This window comes from Lepisosteus oculatus, chromosome 14, assembly GCF_040954835.1.
Source record: "Lepisosteus oculatus isolate fLepOcu1 chromosome 14, fLepOcu1.hap2, whole genome shotgun sequence".
Taxonomy (NCBI): Eukaryota; Metazoa; Chordata; class Actinopteri; order Semionotiformes; family Lepisosteidae; genus Lepisosteus; species Lepisosteus oculatus.
The window spans coordinates 25281585-25301380 of record NC_090709.1 but is presented as its reverse complement, the minus strand read 5'-3'; the positions used below and the strand labels follow the sequence as shown (position 1 = coordinate 25301380).

Here is a 19796-nt window from a genome sequence, read left to right as displayed (position 1 = left end):
TCATAGGAGACAATTAGCACCCTGCTCTAGGCCACATAAAACCAGGAAGGACTTGGAGAAGACAGAAAAATTCCCCAATAATTGCCTAAGCCTTGCACATATTGAAATAAAGTATTAATAAACCGTCCCCAAGATGAAGGTTTTCACTTATATTTTTATCTCTACAATTCCAGTCTTAGGCCTGAAGAATAGCGTTGATATTTCTGTAACAGTCCTTGCCATCACACTGGCTGTTTACCTTACTTTTCCTAGCTTCATTGGTGAGGAGCTTTGTTACAATTGAAACATCTACCTACTACCTGCTAACTGTACTTTTTTTCCCACACAGTCTGAGGGCTGAAGGGTAGGCTGCTGCTATTAAAACAGGCTTTGGCACAGCCTAGGCTGATTCGTTTTCCCAGCCTCAAGGCTGAAGGGCAGTTTTCGCCATTGCACAGGCTGTAGATACACGTTTCACAAAACAGCCCAGGCAGAAAGCACCATCCCCTCAGTTGTTACACTAAACCACCTGTGTTATTTTCTTCCCCTAGCAGTTTCCACACCGGGCGCTGATGGGAACACCGACACAGCCACAGGGACTGTCCTACGGTCACTCACACTCCCCTCTGCTACACCCTGGTTATCCGCAAAAATGACAACATCCTCAAAAACAACAAGCTCCTATGTCTAGTGTGCCCGGTCCAGGTCATATACTGTAAGTTCCAGCTAACAAATCATGTTTTAAATTAAGTCTGGTGTGTGGGGTGTGTGCTTGGGACCCTGCCTAGAACATGCCGATTGCGTGCTGCCCCACTCGACACTCCTCAGGAGATCACCCACTCTCCTCAGGAGATCACTCAGTCTACATCAGAGATCACCCAATCAAAATATGTATCATTTATGACTCTATAACGATTGTTTCCATGAGTGAAAACAGTGTGACAATCTTACCTGTACAAGTCAGACCCACAGCTCTACTCTGGGAGAAGCTCTGCTCTGGCCTGGCTGCAGTGGGGCAGTGCTGTAGTTTGGACTCTTGTCCTCTACACTGGAACTGCTTTGACCTGACTGCACCCTGGCCCTGTCGGAAATGAGCGCCTCTGTGTATCACTGCAGGAGCCCCACAGTCCAGCTCCCGACAGACAACCTCTGCATCCTGCCAGTCAAAGTCAGAGTCGCACACTGAGGTCCAGGTGTTCTTGAGATTCACCTCCACTCTCCCAGAGCAGAGACTGTGTCCGTTCACCAGCCTCACAAAACCTGCAATAGAGAACTACAGGCTGTCAGTCTGAGCAGGTAATCTCTCATAGTGCAGCTCATTGCTCACTGCCACTGAACCTGGTGCCTGTGAGAATTAAACTTACTACCCTATGAAAATAAATTACCTTCATGTGAAAAATAGATATCATAGATTCTCAATTTAAATCTTGACTTCTTATTGTTCCATTCATAAATAGATTTACACCTATGATTAGGCGTAGAAAATTACATTTTATAAATGCATATACTATTACAATCAATTGTACAATAATGCAAAGTGCTTTCAATAAGAAAATAGATAATAGGATATAAAAATTAAATGAAAGAGGGGAGTGTTGGAAGAAAATCTGAAAGGTCAACGTCAAATAGTTAAACCAAAAAATATTTTGTGGCTGAATGTTTTAACTGAATGTAAAATTGATTAATTTCTTCCAGAAATAATGTAGATATATGTTAATCAAATAATTTTAGATGTATATTAAGATCAAAGAGGCTAAATCACCAATCTCCACCTCCACCTCCACCTGTACTCTAAACTGTGTCTCTGAAGAAACTCAGTGAATTATTAGCTGTACACTGGGGCAAATAAAACTCACAGACACCAAATTGATCAGTCTGTAGAACATTACAAAATACCCAAATTATCACTATCATTCCAGCTGCTCAACATGCCCATAACTATTACTACAGCGCTGACAGTAGTGCTATATGTTGCACACCGACTGCTGTGAAATCAAAACAGAAACTGATAACAAATCCATCCATGAATTCTGCTTCTTCCAATTCAGTGGAGCCAGAGGTATGAAATTAATAACTACAGAAGAAATGGCTGATCATTATCATCTAATTCACAAAAGAAGAGCACCGTTACTCCAGGCGTTATAAACCCAAGGAACAGAGATCTCACATCCTGGCACTGCTGGAGCAGGACAGTCTGACCTGGGCACTGACAGATACTCTGGAGATGACCAGGACTGTCACAGCCTGGCACTGCTGGAGCAGGACTGTCTGACCTGGACACTGACACACACTCTGGACAAGACCAGGGCTGTCACAACCTGACACTGCTGGAGCAGGACTGTCTGACCTGGGCACTGACAGACACTCAGGACAAGACTAGGACTTTCACAGCCTGGCATTACTGGAGCAGGACTGTCTGACCTGGGCACTAACAGATACTCTGGACAAGACCAGTACTGTCATAGCCTGGCACTGCTGGAGCAGGACTGTCTGACCTGGGCACTGACAGACACTCTGGGCAAGACCAGGACTGTCACAGCCTGGCACTGCTGGAGCAGGACTGTCTGACCTGGGCACTGACAGACACTCTGGACAAGACCAGGACTGTCACAACCTGACACTGCTGGAGCAGGACTGTCTGACCTGGGCACTGACAGACACTCTGGACAAGACCAGGACTGTCACAGCCTGACACTGCTGGAACAGGACAGTCAGACCTGGGCACTGACACACACTCTGGGCAAGACCAGGACTGTCACAGCCTGGCACTGCTGGAGCAGGACTGTCTGACCTGGGCACTGACAGACACTATGGACAAGACCAGGACTGTCACAGCCTGGCACTGCTGGAGCAGGACTGTCTGACCTGGGCACTGACAGACACTCTGGACAAGACCAGGACTGTCACAGTCTGGCACTGCTAGAGCAGGACTGTCTGACCTGGGCACTGACAGACACTCTGGACAATATGACAACACACATTAGCTGAGGGCAAGACACAGTAAAGAGAAATAGACCCTGAGGAAGTATAGGCTCAATTACCGAAGCTCACTTCTATTAAGATTAATAGAAACAGTATTATTCTTCATGTATTTACAGTATATATTGGCTACAGAAGGGTGCATACAGTATGTGACCTTATTTCAGGCACAGTGCCTACATATTATTTTCTAATTTGTAAAGGGATGAGCATGTGGAGACAAGACAAGATTGTGATTTCTGTCAAACCCCTGAAGATTGATCTGCCATCCTCAGTCACCTGTAAGGTGACATTTAAAAGCAGGAAGCAGTTCACCCTGATGAGATGGGAGCAGAAGGAAGGGACTGATCACTTTTGAGAAAGATATTAAAGAGCTGGTAAGCAGCTTAACTGCCTGTTGTATTAGTTCATGTGAAGATGCTCATTCAAATGTTTAGCATTAGTTTTTTTTTTGTTTTTGGGTTGTTTTTATTGTTCTGTAAATAATGGAACACTACTTTGGAAATGAAGGCTGTATTTGTAATCATCCAAAGAGCTACCTGTTTACAGCAGCTGGTTTCTGGATTTGACACTAACTTACAAAGCATTTTTGTTTTCTGAAACCTGAACCCTGGAAGACATGGAACAGAGGGAGAAGGACATTTTCTGAGATGTTACATCAGATTTTTTAGTTATTTTCTGAGAGTGTGATTGAATTCATTATGTATTTAAAAAAGTTTACATATGTACACTGAGAACTGAGGGCACCTTTGCTAAAGGATTGTAGGAATATGGAACAGGTTACCAGATATCGCAGCTTTCTTGAAGACACAGTGGATGAGATCCTTGGATCAATACTGACTACCAAATGGACCAGGAAGCTGAGAGATCTCCTCTACTTTGTAATAGATTACATTTTGAGAATACATATCAGTCATATTGTTTTTATTCTATAGTTTTTATTTCTATAGTTTTTAGATATTGTTGTAACTAATTTGTTTCACTCAATCTCACAGAATGCGGTCATTGTTGTTATGTTTGTAAATATATCAGAGAAAAGCAACTGATGTACAATGTCAATGCTGTAATTCTTTGATCAATACAGCTCTTTGAATCTGAATTTAAATAGAGAAAAGGGAGAAGTAAGAGAGACATAGCAGAACTGTAAGTGAAAATGATCCTGATGAATTACAAGGAGGACAAACTGGAGTTTTCAAAAAAAGACCAAGAATAAATTTGTTTATACAGATCTATCGGTCACATACTGTAAATGTATTTGTAGATTTATAGCCTTATGATCAAACTCTGTCCTTTGGCCTCTTTATTGATCAATTGTAAAACCTAACAGAAAGCATACAGGTGGGGTTGGGGGTTTCAGACAGTTTTCAATATCTTTTCTACACACTGCAGGAAAAACAATCCAGAAGGAGAAAAGACACACAGTGACTTTGAGGGGTGCTGTCACAGCTCTCAGCAGGACAGGAGCAGTAAGAATGGGAGGATGGACAGATGGATTGTGATGATGGACTCTAGATAAATCGAGGAGTTTTAATTCTCCTCGGTGCTGGAGACTGGAGAGAGTCTGTGTCTCCTACCTGAACAGATCACTCCAGAGTCCCAGATGTGAGAATAGCCTTTCTGTTTCACTTCATCTTTTCCACAGTCCATCAGAGCAGACTCAGACCCGCTGCACTCGACCCAGCTCAGCAGGACTGATCCAGACCCTGGTCCGAAGTGAGCGCTCTTTTGTGCTGATACAGCAGATCCACAGCCCAGCTGTCTGCACACCACTGCAGCATCATTCAGATCCCAGCCAGAGTGACGTACTGTCCCCCACTCTCCACCATGATACACCTCCACTGTGCCCTCACAGGGACTGGCACCATTCACCAGCCTCACATCAGCACTGCCTGCAGAGAGAGAGAAAAACAATGTTTATCGCCACGTCTATTGTATATTTTATATTAATACATTTTAGAAACACACCTGGAATTTGTATTTGGTTTTACCTGTTTGATTGGATTGCTAGTCTCTCCCATGGGGAACAAGAGACAGTGGAGTGACAGGAAGTCCACCAGCAGCCATCTTACCTCTCCCTCCACACACCTGTGTCCAGATCCTGTTATATATCTCTCTGTCCATATCACTGTGTGACTGCAGAGGGCTGTTCTGCTGTGGTTACTACAGTGGACAGTGGCTGTAAAGACTGTACTCATGTGTTTCTAAAAGCTGTGGTCAATATAGTGGACAGTGACTGTAATGACGATGTTCCTGTGTTTCTGGGAGCTGTGGTCAGTACAGTGGTCAGTGGCTGTAATAACGGTCTTCCTGAATTTCTAGAAGCTGTGGTCAGTAAAGTGGTCAGTGGTTGCAATGACTGTGTTGCTGTGTTTCTAGAAGCTGTGTTTAGTACAGTGAACAGTGACTGTAATGACGATGTTCCTGTGTTTCTGGGAGCTGTGGTCAGTATAGTGGACATTGACTGTACTGACGGTGTTCTGGGTTTCTGGAAGCTGTGGTCAGTACAGTGGACAGTGGCTGTGGTGTCAGAAGGCTGAATGACTGAAACCAGGTTTGGTGTATCTGGTGTATCTGGGTCTCAGGCCCCACATGTACTTAGCAGTGCACACTGACCACACGTCTGTATCAGACACTGATTTAAACACTGATAAGTCTTTTTAATGGTCTACTTTGAAAATAAGTTATAAAATCCAAAACAGAATCAATAAAAATATTTTCTTAATAGATGGATGCTTCACAACTTGTGCTGAAATATGGGAAGTGTAATGCTGCAGAAAGATGGAAAATCTGCAGCAGGAGATATAATTGAAACCCAGGCGATGGACTTTGAGCTCTTTCAGAGTTTGAATGATCAGGGAGTAACAGATCGAATGCAGGCTGCTGGGGTGAATGAAAAAGGTGAACAGAAAGAAAAAATAAAGAGGGACACCTGTCTCCCAGCTGAAATAAAGAAAAGAAAGGCTGGAGAGTCAACGAGGAAAAGGAAAGAATTAAAACACAGAAAATATTTCAGGATCGAAGAGCAGGAGTAGTGAGAAATTAAAATAACCGAGTGATAAACTTGACTATGAGAGGAATGCGATCGCTAGGTTCACAAGGTTTAGCTCTAATGATGGAGATTCGGTGCTCTGAACAGTTTCAAATAAAGAGGTGATTAGTGTGACTGGGAGCCTGAATGAAAGACTGAAGGTTTAATTGAAAGACGTCCTGACCCAGTCTGAATGACAGGGTGAGCGCTCAAGGGAATGTTGCTGTTGATGCGAGTCAGTCCCAGCCCAGACTGTACGTGAAGTGTGTATACTTACTGTCCAGGGCACATTTACAGTAACTAGATTTGTTCTTTTTGATTACATTTTCAATCACCTTCAGTTGGAGTGTGAAATATTTTTTTCCATTACACACTATATGCTAAATTTCATTTAAATACTACTTTTTATTCATATATATTTTTTGCTATGCTTACATGATAAATATGTGAACAATGTGTTTTAGCTTTTACCTCTCAAGATCTTAGTACATAATTCACAGATTTAATTATAGTTGCACTTAATAATATATTCTAGAATCACAGTGCACAGGTTGTTTTTATTAATCTTTTTTTTTAATTCCATAATGTAAGAAAAATTGTCCCTATCATTAGTTATCTAAGACTTACAAACAACAATTCATTTAGCTGTGAAGTATCAGTCAAATGCAGAATAAACATGGAACAAGAATTAAACCTTTCTCTCTTCAAAATGAAGGACTTCCGGGTCAAATACACATTTCTTCCAACATAATAGACACATTTCTCAAATAAAACTCCAGTCTGAACAGATCCCAAACTTTTGTTTAGAGTTGAAAAAACTACAAGATTTGCCTCAGGACTCCTGTGTTGTTACTGAAACTGGACATTGTTGTCTAAAAGCACCCAGTATGGATTCAGGTCAGAAAACTACAACACACTGCAATACAAACACCTACCACCTGAATGTGACTGTTATAACAAATAAACACAACTATATGTCTTGTCCTCAATCGTGTTACAATGTTAGATCCTTCTGTAATATAATTACCATAGTATCTAAAACTACCACTACTATCATTCTAAAAAATAATCATGGATACATGATTGATTTAATACATTTACCTTCAGTACTCTTATTTGTATTAGCACATTCACCTGCAATAGTTACTAATATTATTTGTTAATCGGAAACGTGCTTTAAATATACTTTTATCTCTGATCACCTGTCTGTATTAGTTCTGTGCACTAAAATTGTCACCTTCTCTCAAAATACTCTATTTTTTAATAACATTTCCATAATGTTATAATGTTATTATTATTAATGTTACTTTAATAATACAGTAAATACAAAATGTGTCAATAGTAATAATACTGGAGTCTCAATAATACTGTAGTATTAAATAACACACTTATCTCAGTTAAAATATTAGTCTAAAAATACTCCAGTGTTTAAAACACATATTAATTCATCAGTGTGTAAAATAAAATATCAGTCCGATCAATACAACAGTGTTTAAAAACACACTGATCTCTGTTAATACACTAGTCTGTTATTATACCTGTTAGAGAAGGTCGAATTGAGCACAATGAAATAAACAACCCCTGATAAATATTTTGAAGATGTTGTATTATTGTTAAAACATTTGTATTCCTTTTTGTTTGCAAATGGGAAAATTTCCACAAGTCCTAGCACATGACCCAAATTACAGCCAAAAGTTTGTATTTTATTATTATGGTAATAGATAAGGGATTGTCAAGTTGTACAACATTTTTGATAAGGTTGCTAAAAATCTACAATATTAATAGTTATAATAATTATATGTTAGTACTTAAAAAACACTATCCTTAGTCTGTGTTGTGTGTAATAGTGTATAACTGCATATAAAAATATTAATACAGCATTAATAGAAAATAGTTTAAAAAACATATAAGCTGAATTAATATTATGATTAATTGTAGAGGTGAAATTCTTGTTAATACTGCAAATTGTTAATTATTTTTCCTTATTTATAGCATCAATTATAATTTTAAGGGATATCCATAAAGCTGAGTTTTAAATTAAACAGAAAAGCGCTTCTGCATACTGTGGTCACTACAGCGGGCAGTGGCTGTAATGACCATATCTATTACCATAACCTCAGATGGCTGGTCCTGGGTTCCAGGAGACAGTGGTCACTGTACTGGACACTGTACTAACTCTGTGGCTTCCAAGTCCTGGGACCAGTGTTTCTGTGTTAGTGGGACCTGTGGTCACAACAGTGGTCAGAGGCTGACAGGTACTTCACATGTTGTGCTGAAATGTATGTGAGGTGTATATTCCCATTGTCTGTATGTGAATTGTTGACAATGATTTTCTAGCCTTTACCTGCCAACATCTAAACATAACACATGATCATCAGATTAAATTATATTAAAGAACAACATTTTTCAAAAATACCAGACAGGTTTAACATATAGGCACAGATACATTTATTATGATGTTGTCCTGAGCAACTGCTCAAAAATCTAAACTTGAGTCCTGTGATTACGAATTAATTTTTAAATATTGCATTTGTATGATAACATGTAATTAAATATTTAATTTGTATTACTCATACTTATATAATTGCATTTGATAATAATTTCAGATTTCGAATGTAGTCAAAAACAATAAAGCATTCTTATTAAAACTTCACAATTTACAAAAAAATTAGATAACTAACCTAAAAACACAAAATAAGTCATTTAGCTGTTAAATAATAGACAAATCCTGTATAAACACAAAACACAACTACCATTTTTTAATTCTTGCTGTAATGCCACAATGTCTTGTAGTTGTTAAATTATTAATGTTACACCTCAGTTTCTGATGAGACCCCAGTTAATAATAATACACCTACAATACTAAGAATTTTCACAACTGTGTTAATATTTTTCATTTTATAACTTATAAAGCAATAAAGAATGTAACTTTTATCAGCCTGTCCTTTTCAATGTGAAAACAAGCAAGCCTGGTCTTTATGAACAAGGTTATACATACAGTATACAAATTTTATTTTCACACTATAAAAATACAAGAGCTAATTGTCCTATGACTGAAAATGTTTTACATTTTCAAAATGTAATTGTATGTCTTTAAAATGAAGAATTCACATTCATAACTTCCTATCATATTGGAACACATATTCTTATAACACCTAGAGGAACTACTTGTTTTCACAGCAACTGAATATCACACAGCTTAACGATAGAAACCTGGACTGTCTGAATACACCAAAGATATAATGGCAGCATTAAAACTCCATTCTCTAGCACTTTAGGTGGTAATAACACATTTACTGTATATCTATTAATACATCAGTCTGTAATAATTTAATATCAGTCTCAATAATAATTCACTATTTAAAAACGCGTGTATCTCTATTAATGCACCAGTCTGTAATAAGACAATACAGAGGAGTCATAATTGAACACAATAAAACAATAAACAACCCAGGGTATTTCTTAATCATCCTGTATAATATGATATTATTCTAGAAAATTGTTTTATTGCTCACACTTTTTTTGTTTTCGAGTAAATGAAGACTTTTTCACATGTCACAGCATATCACTCAAATTGTCACTTATATATAAAGTTTATTATTACAGTAACGAGTAAGTAAAATAACTTTTTAAAGATTTTCACAAACTATCAATCGAGGGTGATAATGGCCAGCTTCTGCTCTATCCATCTATAACATTATTATTATATAATGTTTAGAAATCGTAAGAATATTTTTAAAAAATCCAATAAAAATTAAAAGCAACTAATTATATTTAGACACAGCTAATTATATTTCCTTACTTACAGACCAAGATAAAATACAGTTATAATATTTTTGATGAATACCCACAAAGCTGAATGTAAAATAAACATTTAAAAAATGTTCAACCCACTTATTTGCTCCATTTTCATCCAAACTTTACTTAATTTAATTCCAGTTGTTGTCTGTCTGTCTGGACTGGAGAAGACTGGTCACTTACTGGCTGAGCTGTGCAGCACCAGGACAGCGAGAGAGAAGATGGACAGGCAGCTCTCCATTGTCATCAGGACAGAGTGCAGCTGAGACCCCTGTCTTCACCCCTGAGCCCACAGGGCAACTGAGCTGCTGCTCCGCACCCCAGACCTCCAGTAACAACACAGCCCCCCGCCCCGCCAATCACACACAGCACTGCCTTTTCAGACTGACAGCAGGAACCTCTCACACAGGCGGGACGCCAATCACACAGGGCCCTTTCAGTCTTCTCCATATATATCAGAGACACATCACTGTTTCCTCTCCCTGAAGACACTCCCAGCAGTGCGGAGGAGAGGAGAGACAGGAGCAGCTCTGTGTCTCACTGGAGGAAACACAGATACAGATACAGACAGCAGGGCTGCAGGTGCTGCAGGGGCAGGAAGAGATCAGATATTAAACTAAAAAAATTGTAGACAAGTATTATATTTTTAAATCAGTATCAAGATAATCAATTATGTATATATGGCCCTGTAATTCTTGCTGTCTGTATCAGGAAGTGTCTAGTGACTGGTGTCCAGAATGTGGTCCTGTGTGCCTTCCTGTCTGTGTCAGGCAGTGTCCAGTGACTGGTGTCCTGAATATGGTCCTGTGTGTCTTGCTGTCTGTGTCAGGCAGTGTCCAATGACTGGTGTCCTGCAGTGACTCACAGAGTTGTTGTGTCTCCAGACAGTAATGTCTTCTAGTCCTGGTCAAGGGCAGTGTGAGGAGAGCCTGTGCTCAAGGTGGCAGTGAGGTCATTCAGGTCAGCACAGGAATACAGAGACAAGGTGGACTGAATAAGAACTGGCTGTCCTGTGACTGTGATCAATAATTTAAATGAAAAAGAAAGAAAAGCTCAGCAGTGATTGTCCCCTCTGTACTGAGCCTGGTGGAGAGCAGCACTTCCAGTTGAGTCCCTCAGACCCTGAGTCTGTCTCTGCGCAGCTCCAGTCCACACAGATGTTCCAACCCCTCCAGTTGTGACCCCAGTGTCTCTCTGTGTGGAGCCAACTGCATGACTGAGACTCTCTAACAGCACAGTGGAGCTGAACTGATACTGATACACTGATACACCACCAGTCTGAACAGTGTGAGGGCACAGCTCACATCCTCTTCCTTATTATTATAGGTAGTAGGAGCAGCAGTAGGAGCAGCAGTAAAATATTAGTAGTAGCAGTAGTATCAGTGGCAGCAGCAGTTGTGGTAGCAGTAGTAGTATTAGCAGTTATACTGTATTTAAACTCTCCTGTTCAATATAGCAGAGTTCTTGTGTTACAGCTTCACCATAATAGCTGCAGCATCAGGAGCCACAGAGCAGGAGTCAGTTTCAAATTTGAAAAAGCAACAAAATTATGAAAAAAAAAAGTTTAGTCCTTGTTAATACAATGGTGATTTAAGGCAGAGCTTCACTGGAGCTACAGGTCAGACTCTGCAGTGAGTCTGTGGTTTGTGCTCCTCCAAGCTCTTCCAGCACAGGAAGCCAGGTTCTATTGTGAGGCTGTGGGTGTCAGTGTAATGAGGCAGCTGAGAGCTGAGCTGTACAGAGAGACACACAGGGAGCCCAATATTCAGAGCTCCAGTGCTGCACAGGGAGACACAGGGAGCCCAGTGTTCAGAGCTCTAGTGCTGCACAGGGAGACACAGGAGAGTCCAGTGTTCAGAGCTCTACAGGGTGACAGGTCCTCTCCCTACACAGCTCTCTCAGTGTGTCTCTCAGGGCTGAACAGGAGGGGCTGTTCCTGTCAGAATGGAGGCTGACTCTCAGAGCTCCAGTGTCAGTATGAGGAGAAGCTCTCAGACCTGACTGCTGCCAGAGCCTCTGAGCCTGAGTGGCCATGAGCCCTGAGCTCCTCAGCAGCTGAGAAAAGCCTCCTGTCTCCTGTGGTCACAGTGTGGTTGCACACCTGCACTTTCTGCTCCTTCTCCCTCTCTCCACCTTCCTGTCTCTCTCACTGTGTGTGCTCTTATCTGTCCATCTCTCTTTCTCCTCTTCTCTCACTCTGACAATCTGTGCAGAGTATCTGAAGGGGATGTAACATCACTTGGCAAAAGAAAAAAAATTCTCAGAAGCAGAATAAAAAAAAAAACTCTTCACAGTCAGATTCACAGCTCAGACTCACACACAGAGCTCTGGGTCCCTCAGTACTTTACCCAGACTCCTTCCTCTTGAACAGACAAAAGCTCATCTCCATACTGTTCTCTATCCTGATAATCCAGAACCAGAGGACATTGAGACAATCAGTGCTGCTACATGAATAATATCAGACAGAACAGCCTGGACTCAGGTCACATCTCCCCCTTTTCTCCTTCCTCCCAGCCCTCTTAAGAGACAGAGAAGAGCTCCTGGTTCTCCTCTCTGTGAACTGGGCTCACAGGTCACTGATCTGGCAGCTGTGGGCTCTGTTCCAGGGCAGAAGCAAGAAGCTTCTCTTAACCCTTTCCAGGACCTCCAGTATTACTGTCCTGATTCACTGTCTTTACTGTAAGTCAGCCTCCAATCCTCTGTCAGAAGTGTTTGACTGACAATTGAGCAATATGTGATTATCTTTTATTATTATTTTTACTGATTTAATGAACAGCAGTATTGCCACTGTTATAAGTGTATTATGATTCTCAGCCGCAGCAGACTGATGGTCGAGTCTACAATAGTGACTAGTTGACCAGTCTGTAGCTCTGAGCAGTGGGACTCAGATCACACAGAAGACCTGTCTGTGTGTGATTCCAGACCAGCCCTGGAATTCAGTATCTCCCACACGTCTCTCACAGAGAGTCTTATAAATACACAGTTAAACAGAGTCTGATAACAGTTATATAGTTAATTCAATCATCAAACCGCCTGAGGAGCTGAGAGCTCGAATGGAAATAAAACCAGGAGATGCACTTGAACTTCCAGGATCTGATCTTCTAGGATTATATTCTGTGGAGATTTGTGTAAAATGCTTAAAAGCGCTGATTACAGGCACTTGTGCTATTTCTCGTCTGCTCTACGGGAGTACGCTATACAACAATTAGTCTGTAAAGTAAACTATATATTTTTTCTGTTAAATGAATTTAATTCCTCGGTTTGTCGCTCTCCTTCTCCAACTGTTATACAGTAAATCACTTCTCTTCACAGCCCGGTGTGTTTTTTTTTTGGAGATGTTATATTTGTAAGAAAAGCCTCCCGGGCTCCGGACAGGAGTCTCCTCCAGCGGAGACGCGCTCTGCTCTGTCAGAAAGAGCGCTGTGACGTCACAGACACCAGCCAGAGTGGTAGGATCAGAGAGCGAGACCGCGGGAGGAGCGCTGAGCGCTCGGAGGAGAGATATTGATCACTTATCTATCGACAACCAATTAATTCAACTGACGAACTGTAGAATAATCGATTTACTTCACCGATTGGTGAGTACTGATTCTTTTCTTTCTTTAAATTCTTTAAATATCTAGAAAACAGTCAATACAGCCTGTATCGATCAAATACCATAGTGCGTTTAGTGTTCATAATGTTCAATCCCAAATTAAAGAATGATTATTCAAATGATTGTTTAGAAATTGTATTCTAGAGCTTGAAAATCATATTCCAAGTTGATACATTTGTGTAGGTAACAGTTTAAATGCATTTTTTCACTGTTTACAAATTATAAGTATGGTAACCACGGCGACACGTGCCACGTCACTGTGCCCAGCTAGGTGTCTCGCCTTCGTCACAAAGAGTGGTTTGACGTCACGGACTAATACTAATGCGAGTGTATTCATATTTAATATTAGTGAGAGAACAATCGGTAGCTTTAATATTAATGCTAGTGTTCATGTCAGTGTTAATGGTGATTGCGCTTCTGATAGTTTTGATGCCAGTATTCATGTTAATATTAGTTATAATTATAGTGTTACTGTTAGAGTATTTACACTAGTAGTCATGTTAGTTTTAGTTATAGCATTACTGTTATTATTAGTATTAGTAGTGTAGTAATAGTTTGTGTCAGTGATAATGATAGTGTAATTCTTAGTGATAGTGTTACTGTTTTAATGTTAGTGGCATTTGTGTTAGTGTTAGTTATACTGTATTTGTAGTTATGAGTGTGTGTGTTTTTGTCTGTGTGTGTGTGTTGGTGTGTGTCTATAAGTATTTGTAGTCTATGTGTGTGTCTGTAAAGGTGTGCGAGTATGTGTGTGAGTGTCTGATTGTGTGTATAAATGTATATCGTGTCTATGAGTGTGTGTTGTGTGTGTGTCTGTCAGTGTAAGAATGTGTGTCTGTGAGTGTGTGTGAGTGTCTGTGTGTGTGTGTAATGTCTGTGTGTGAATATGTGTGGGTGGGTGTCTGTCAGTGTGTGATAATGTGTGTGATTGTGTGGGTGTATATCTGTCAGTGTGTGTGAGTGTGTGTGTAGGTGGGCTTGGGCTCCACTCGTGTGTCTGACAGAAGTGACCCATCAACAGGTGTTGAGGTCCAGAGTCGCCTGAGAATGGAACCACTTTCTAGAGTCCAGACCAACGTCCAGAGAGCTGTGAGTGCTCTGTTTTTATCACTATTACTAGTAATGACAGCAGTAGTAGTATTAATATCAGAATTAGTATTAGAATTTGTAGTCATGGTCATAGTAGTAGCAGCAGAAGTAACAACAGTGGTAGTTGGATTATCCAAGCACTTACTCCAGGAACTACAGTATTACACATTTATACTCTATTTTCCAGGTATGTTTTGTAAAGTGCTTTGATGTTCTGGATTAGAAGGTAAAATATAAGAAAAAATTGATTGATTGATTGACTGTGAGAGTGAAGTCTGGTCGAACTTGTTTGTCTAACTGAACTGTCCTGTCCACAGATGAACAGAGAAGATGTCCAAACCCACCAGAGACTGAAGACAAGTTTGAGAGTCAGGCCCCAGACCCAGAGAGCTGTGAGTCCACTGCTGATCTTCTTCATATTGTGATTCTTCCTCTTCTTCCTCCTCCTGAAATTAAAGCTCATCGCAGTAGCAGGGCTCTGTTGTCTTCTCTTGAAGAAGAGAAAGACTCTACCTGACAGTGTGTGCATCTGCGTGTCTGTTAGTGTGTGGGAGTATGTGTCTGTGGGTGTGTGTGCTTGTGAGTCTAGTCCAGCCTATGTCTGTAACACAACTGTGTCTGACATCCCCATATCAGGAAGGAGGTAACAGGAGACTCAGCCAACACAGGTTTTGGAGCCAGACCCAAGACGCCAAGAACAGTGAGTCTGCATTATTAGTAGTAGTAGTAGTAGTAGTAGTTGTAGTATTTGTAGTGAGAGGGTGAGTGTGTGTGAGGTTGTGTGTGAGAGAGGGTGAGCATGTCTCAAACTCCATTCCTAGAGGGTCTGGTGCATCATCTGGTTTCCTGCCCAGAAGTCTTGGTTACAAAGTTGATCTAATTTTTGAATTAAACAAAAACTATTCTAATACTGTACCTTTATTCAGACCTTAAATATCCAACTGTGCCTTGAATATTTTGAGTCTTCAACAGTGAGAGACATCAAAATATATTATTAAACACATTATTTCCACATCTTCTTATGAAAATAATTAGCTTAATTGTTTAATTGGCTAGCCCCTTTTGGAAAGAAAGCCTGGAGATGCACCTGGCCCTCCAGGGATTGTGATTAGGCTTGAGACCCATGTTCTACCAGAACTGGCCCCTCAAGAGGTCTCAGCAGGGATGTTGGGGATCATGAAGCGGTATAGACGAGGGCTGGACACTGCTTCTGAATCGAGGACGACACGTCACTGTCATGTAGGGTCATCTTGGCCCATGATGATGATGACAGTGTGTTTGTCTGTCTGGTAACTGTTTTCTCCTCCCCAGTGCCGCCGGGAGAAACTCCCTCAAGTTGAGAGAGGAATGGCCGAGCAGAGAGAAGGGCGTCACACCGAGACCTGGGGCAGATCTCACAGGAACGTGAGTATTGGGTTCAACAACATGGTTGGATAGCTTGTTCCACACACCCACCACCCTCTATGTACAGTAGTGCCTCCTGTCCTGACTGTAGGGTCTCATCCAGCTCTCTCTTGAGACAAGCCAGGGTATCGGCTTCAACAACATGACTAGACAGCTTGTTTCACACCCCCACCCTCCTCTATGTAAAGAAGTGCCTCCTGCTCTCATTATTAAATGCTCTTCCCCAAGTATTAATTCTGTTAGACTAAGAATAAACCTGTACTGAGACACAAACTTGGTTGGCTTCTGCTGGTGAGACTAAAGCAGTCAACTTGTGGACAGGTCTCGACAGAGACGGACGTGACCCTGAAAGGCCATAGAGGGTCGTCCAATACTGAGGCGCTGAGCAAAGATTCTTCCAGTGTAAGACAACCATGTGTTCTGCTCAGGATGATGCAGATGATAGTGTAGATAATGAAGGTGGTTATGATAATGATGTTGATGGAAAGGTGTTGATGATGATGATGGTGGACATGATGATTGTAATGATGAAGAAGGATATGGTAATGAAGATGGTGTAGATCATTTATTAGAAATGTGATGAAGATGATGGTGACAAAGATAGTGGAGATTGTAATGGTGGGGGTGATGATGATGGTGATGAAGATCGTAGGGGTTGTGATGGTGGAAGTGATGATGATGGTAATGGAAGATAGTGGAGATTGTGATGGTGGAGGTGGTGATGATGGTGACACAGTCATGCCTGTGTGTGGCTGTGTGTGAAAGGGAAGGTGGGGTTGGATCAGGTCTGCCGCTGTCATCTGATAGAACTGTCAGAGGAAGAGGGAGCAGACTCCCCCTGCGTCTCACCCCGGGCAGCCGAGAGCCGAGAGCTGCAAGTCTGTGAGCCTGATATGTCTGTGACATCTATCGAAAGTTTGGTTTCAGCTGCAATGATGATGACTGTGATTGCTGGGAGACCAGGGGTAGGGCCTGGTCCTCCTGGAGAAGACCCTCTCAGTTTTCTCTCTGTCCTCCTCATGCCCTCTCTGTGCCCCTGTCCCCTCAGGCCAGCCAGCCAATCACCAGGCAGGAGGTCAAGACCCAGCTGTGAAACTGCCCAAAGGGCCCGGAGAGGGATCTACAGAAGGACAGGGCATGGACCTCCTCCTTGGCAGCCCACATACCCCATTGCTCGCCCCCTCACACACCCCCTCACCCACCCCCTGGTACACCCGCTCACCCGGGCCTGACCCCAGCGGCCCTGTGGCAGCTCAAGGAGGGCCTGCAGGTCGAGCTGGAGGGGCTGCTCCAGGAGGAGGAGATACTGTTATGGTTTCGGTAATAGGGACCGAACCAGTGAGTGAACCCACTTGCAGGAGCGAACAAAACCAAGTCGTAATCCGAAAGCAAACCGTAATCGTAGGAACGAGCCGAGAGTCCAGGGGAAGCCAGATATCCGAAAGGGAACGAGTACCGAAGCCGAAGCGAGATCCGAAGTCGTAGTCCGTAGAGCAATCCGAGAATCCAGGGGTAGCCAGTGATCCAAAACAGAGCGAAAGTAACCAATCCAAGCCGAGATCCGAAAAGCCGAAGTCCAAAGGGAAAAACCACAAACCGAAATCCAAGACGAACACAGAGTAGAAGTAGCGCAACCAGGAAGCTCGAAAGGGAAAACCAATACTGAGCAACGAGGTAGGGAAGGACAGGTGTTTAAGTAGGATGAGACGGGGGTGTGGTGGTGAATAGGAAAAACTGATAGGTGAACTGATGGATAGGGGCTACGCCTACTTCTGCCTCCTCCGTTGCCGGGAGGCAGGGATCGTAACAGATACGGGTGCGGACCTGGGCTCAGAACATGATATCATCTATCCAGCTGGGCTGCCCGGCGCTGTACAATGAAGTCCTGCCTGACTTTGAATCAGAGGGTGCATACGCGGGATTGGTAAGTCCCTTAAACCCCTCCCCCTTGCTTGAATCACACTGAGGTACACAGGGGCTGGGGCGACTCACCTCTCCAAGACACCTGCGTCATCCCATTCCCATTTCACCTCAACATGGTTCTGAGAAAATCTCCCGGCTCCAAGGGGAGAGAGACAGGAGCTTGGCTGGGTCTCCAGCCCTCTGTTTATTCAAGATTATTCCCTCAGGAGGTGGGTGAGGTGGAAGACACACTGTCTACAGATCACCACTAGGGACAGCGTAAAGCAGGGGGTGAGACTCTTGATCATGGATAAGGATAACAGTGGGATGACTCCCCCTCTATTGACTCACTGCCTACTTATGATGTCATGAAGTGAAACTCCACTCACAGTGGTGCCTTTCTTTCTGTCTTGTTGTACAGAATTTATCATCATGGACAACATAGGTCATAGTTTAATGCAAATATTCATTGAGTGGGTGGCGGAATAATTCATTTATACTCCTTTTGTCTCCTCAGCTAAGATATTTTAAAAATACAGCGCAGATTTGTTAGAGAACTTCACAAGTAAAAACGACAGATCGCCGGTGTCATTAGGTTAGGACTGTAGAGTTCTGTTATAATCTTTTGGCATATTTTTCTTAATTTTAATGTGAATCTAAAGACAAATGCTATTCAATATTTTGTAACATCCAATACAATTTTAAAATAGGCTGTTATTGTAATAAAATTGGCGAATAAGAGAAAACCACAATTTGTATGATATTATCACTAAATATCAACGTTCAGAGGAAGGATTTGAAGAATCTATCAAAGGATAAACAGTGACAGGAGTGGATTTTTTATTCGGAACCAATACTTTTGTACCTCAATAATCCACTCATTCTTGAAAGAAGAAAACACAGGTATGTTTTGAGTCTCACCATGATCGTCTTCTCGATCCAAAAAAAAAGCTTAAATGTGATAGTGTAACGAAGGCTGGGTTGTGATGAAAAGGATCCAATGCAGATGCAGGATTCCTGGGGCGGTGAGTAGGCGGACAGAGCTATCCAGGAGCTGGGTCGTAATCCGGAGGCGAAAGGTAGGTCGAGATCAGTAAACGGCACTGGTGGCGAACAATCCAAAACGAGAGACAGATACGTGGTCGGGACAAGAGCAACAGGGTCGATACCAAAAATAATCACAGGTAGTAAACAATCCACGGGGCAAGACAAGAAACGAAGTCCGAAGGCAAAACGATGAGGTCAGAAAATCCAGAAGGCAAAGTGCAAGAAACGCTAGGTAGAGCCACAAGTAGGGAACTCAATACCGAGCATTGATATGCGAGTAAGAGCGGCTTAAATAATGCAGCCTGCCGCACGGTAAGACGTCTGAAGAGAATTAACACGTGCGGCGGCGTTTGTAATTATCACCCACCTGCTGGGACTGATTAGACCTCTTCGGAGCTGGTCTGGGCCGGTTAGTGGTCGTTACAGATAGTTTCCATTGTATTTTGGATGCAACTACCCTCGAAGACAGTTTCACCTTGAGACAATGACTCTCTCACCTGGTAAAATGTATTATCTCTCTTCTGTGATTGAGACCTGTATTAAATCCCAGAGCCCTGGCACAGTGACTCTCTCCCAGTTGCATGCTGTAGTGTAATGGAAGGTTACTGAGAAAAAGTGTTTTATCCTAAAAATGTTGTTTAGGGACAGAGAGCTAGATACTTAGAACAAAGTGTGATAGCACCAAACTCATCAAGGGCACTGGATGTTTTAATAATGTTTATCTCTGTTGCTTGAAGAAGGGATTATGATAAACTATTTTATTAACTGCTCTTCTTCGCTTAAAGCAGAAACCTATAAGGAATGGAAAATTACTGCTTCGCCTGTCCTTGAAGTGTTGCGTCAGCTTAAAAAAAAGATACAAAACAAGGGGTTCTCCTTGCTTGCTTTTGAATCAGCCTTCACTTCTCTGCACAGACCAGTGATTGCTTTTTCCCATATTGCAATATGAATAAAGACCTTACTGAGTGAATGAGA

General features: G+C 41.9%; 1 protein-coding gene across 1 annotated transcript in view; it reads right to left on the bottom strand.

Annotated features, from left to right (window-relative positions):
* Positions 1-526: 526 nt before the first annotated feature.
* Positions 527-19796, bottom strand: part of LOC138242532 (antigen WC1.1-like) — a 65915-nt gene continuing 46645 nt past the window's right edge. Inside the window, exons 4-6 of the mRNA XM_069198065.1 lie at positions 4533-4847; positions 1044-1239; positions 527-548 (exon numbers count right to left, since the gene is read on the bottom strand). Of these exons, the coding sequence (XP_069054166.1) occupies positions 527-548; positions 1044-1239; positions 4533-4847 (533 nt within the window). The remainder of the gene's footprint in view (positions 549-1043; positions 1240-4532; positions 4848-19796) is intronic.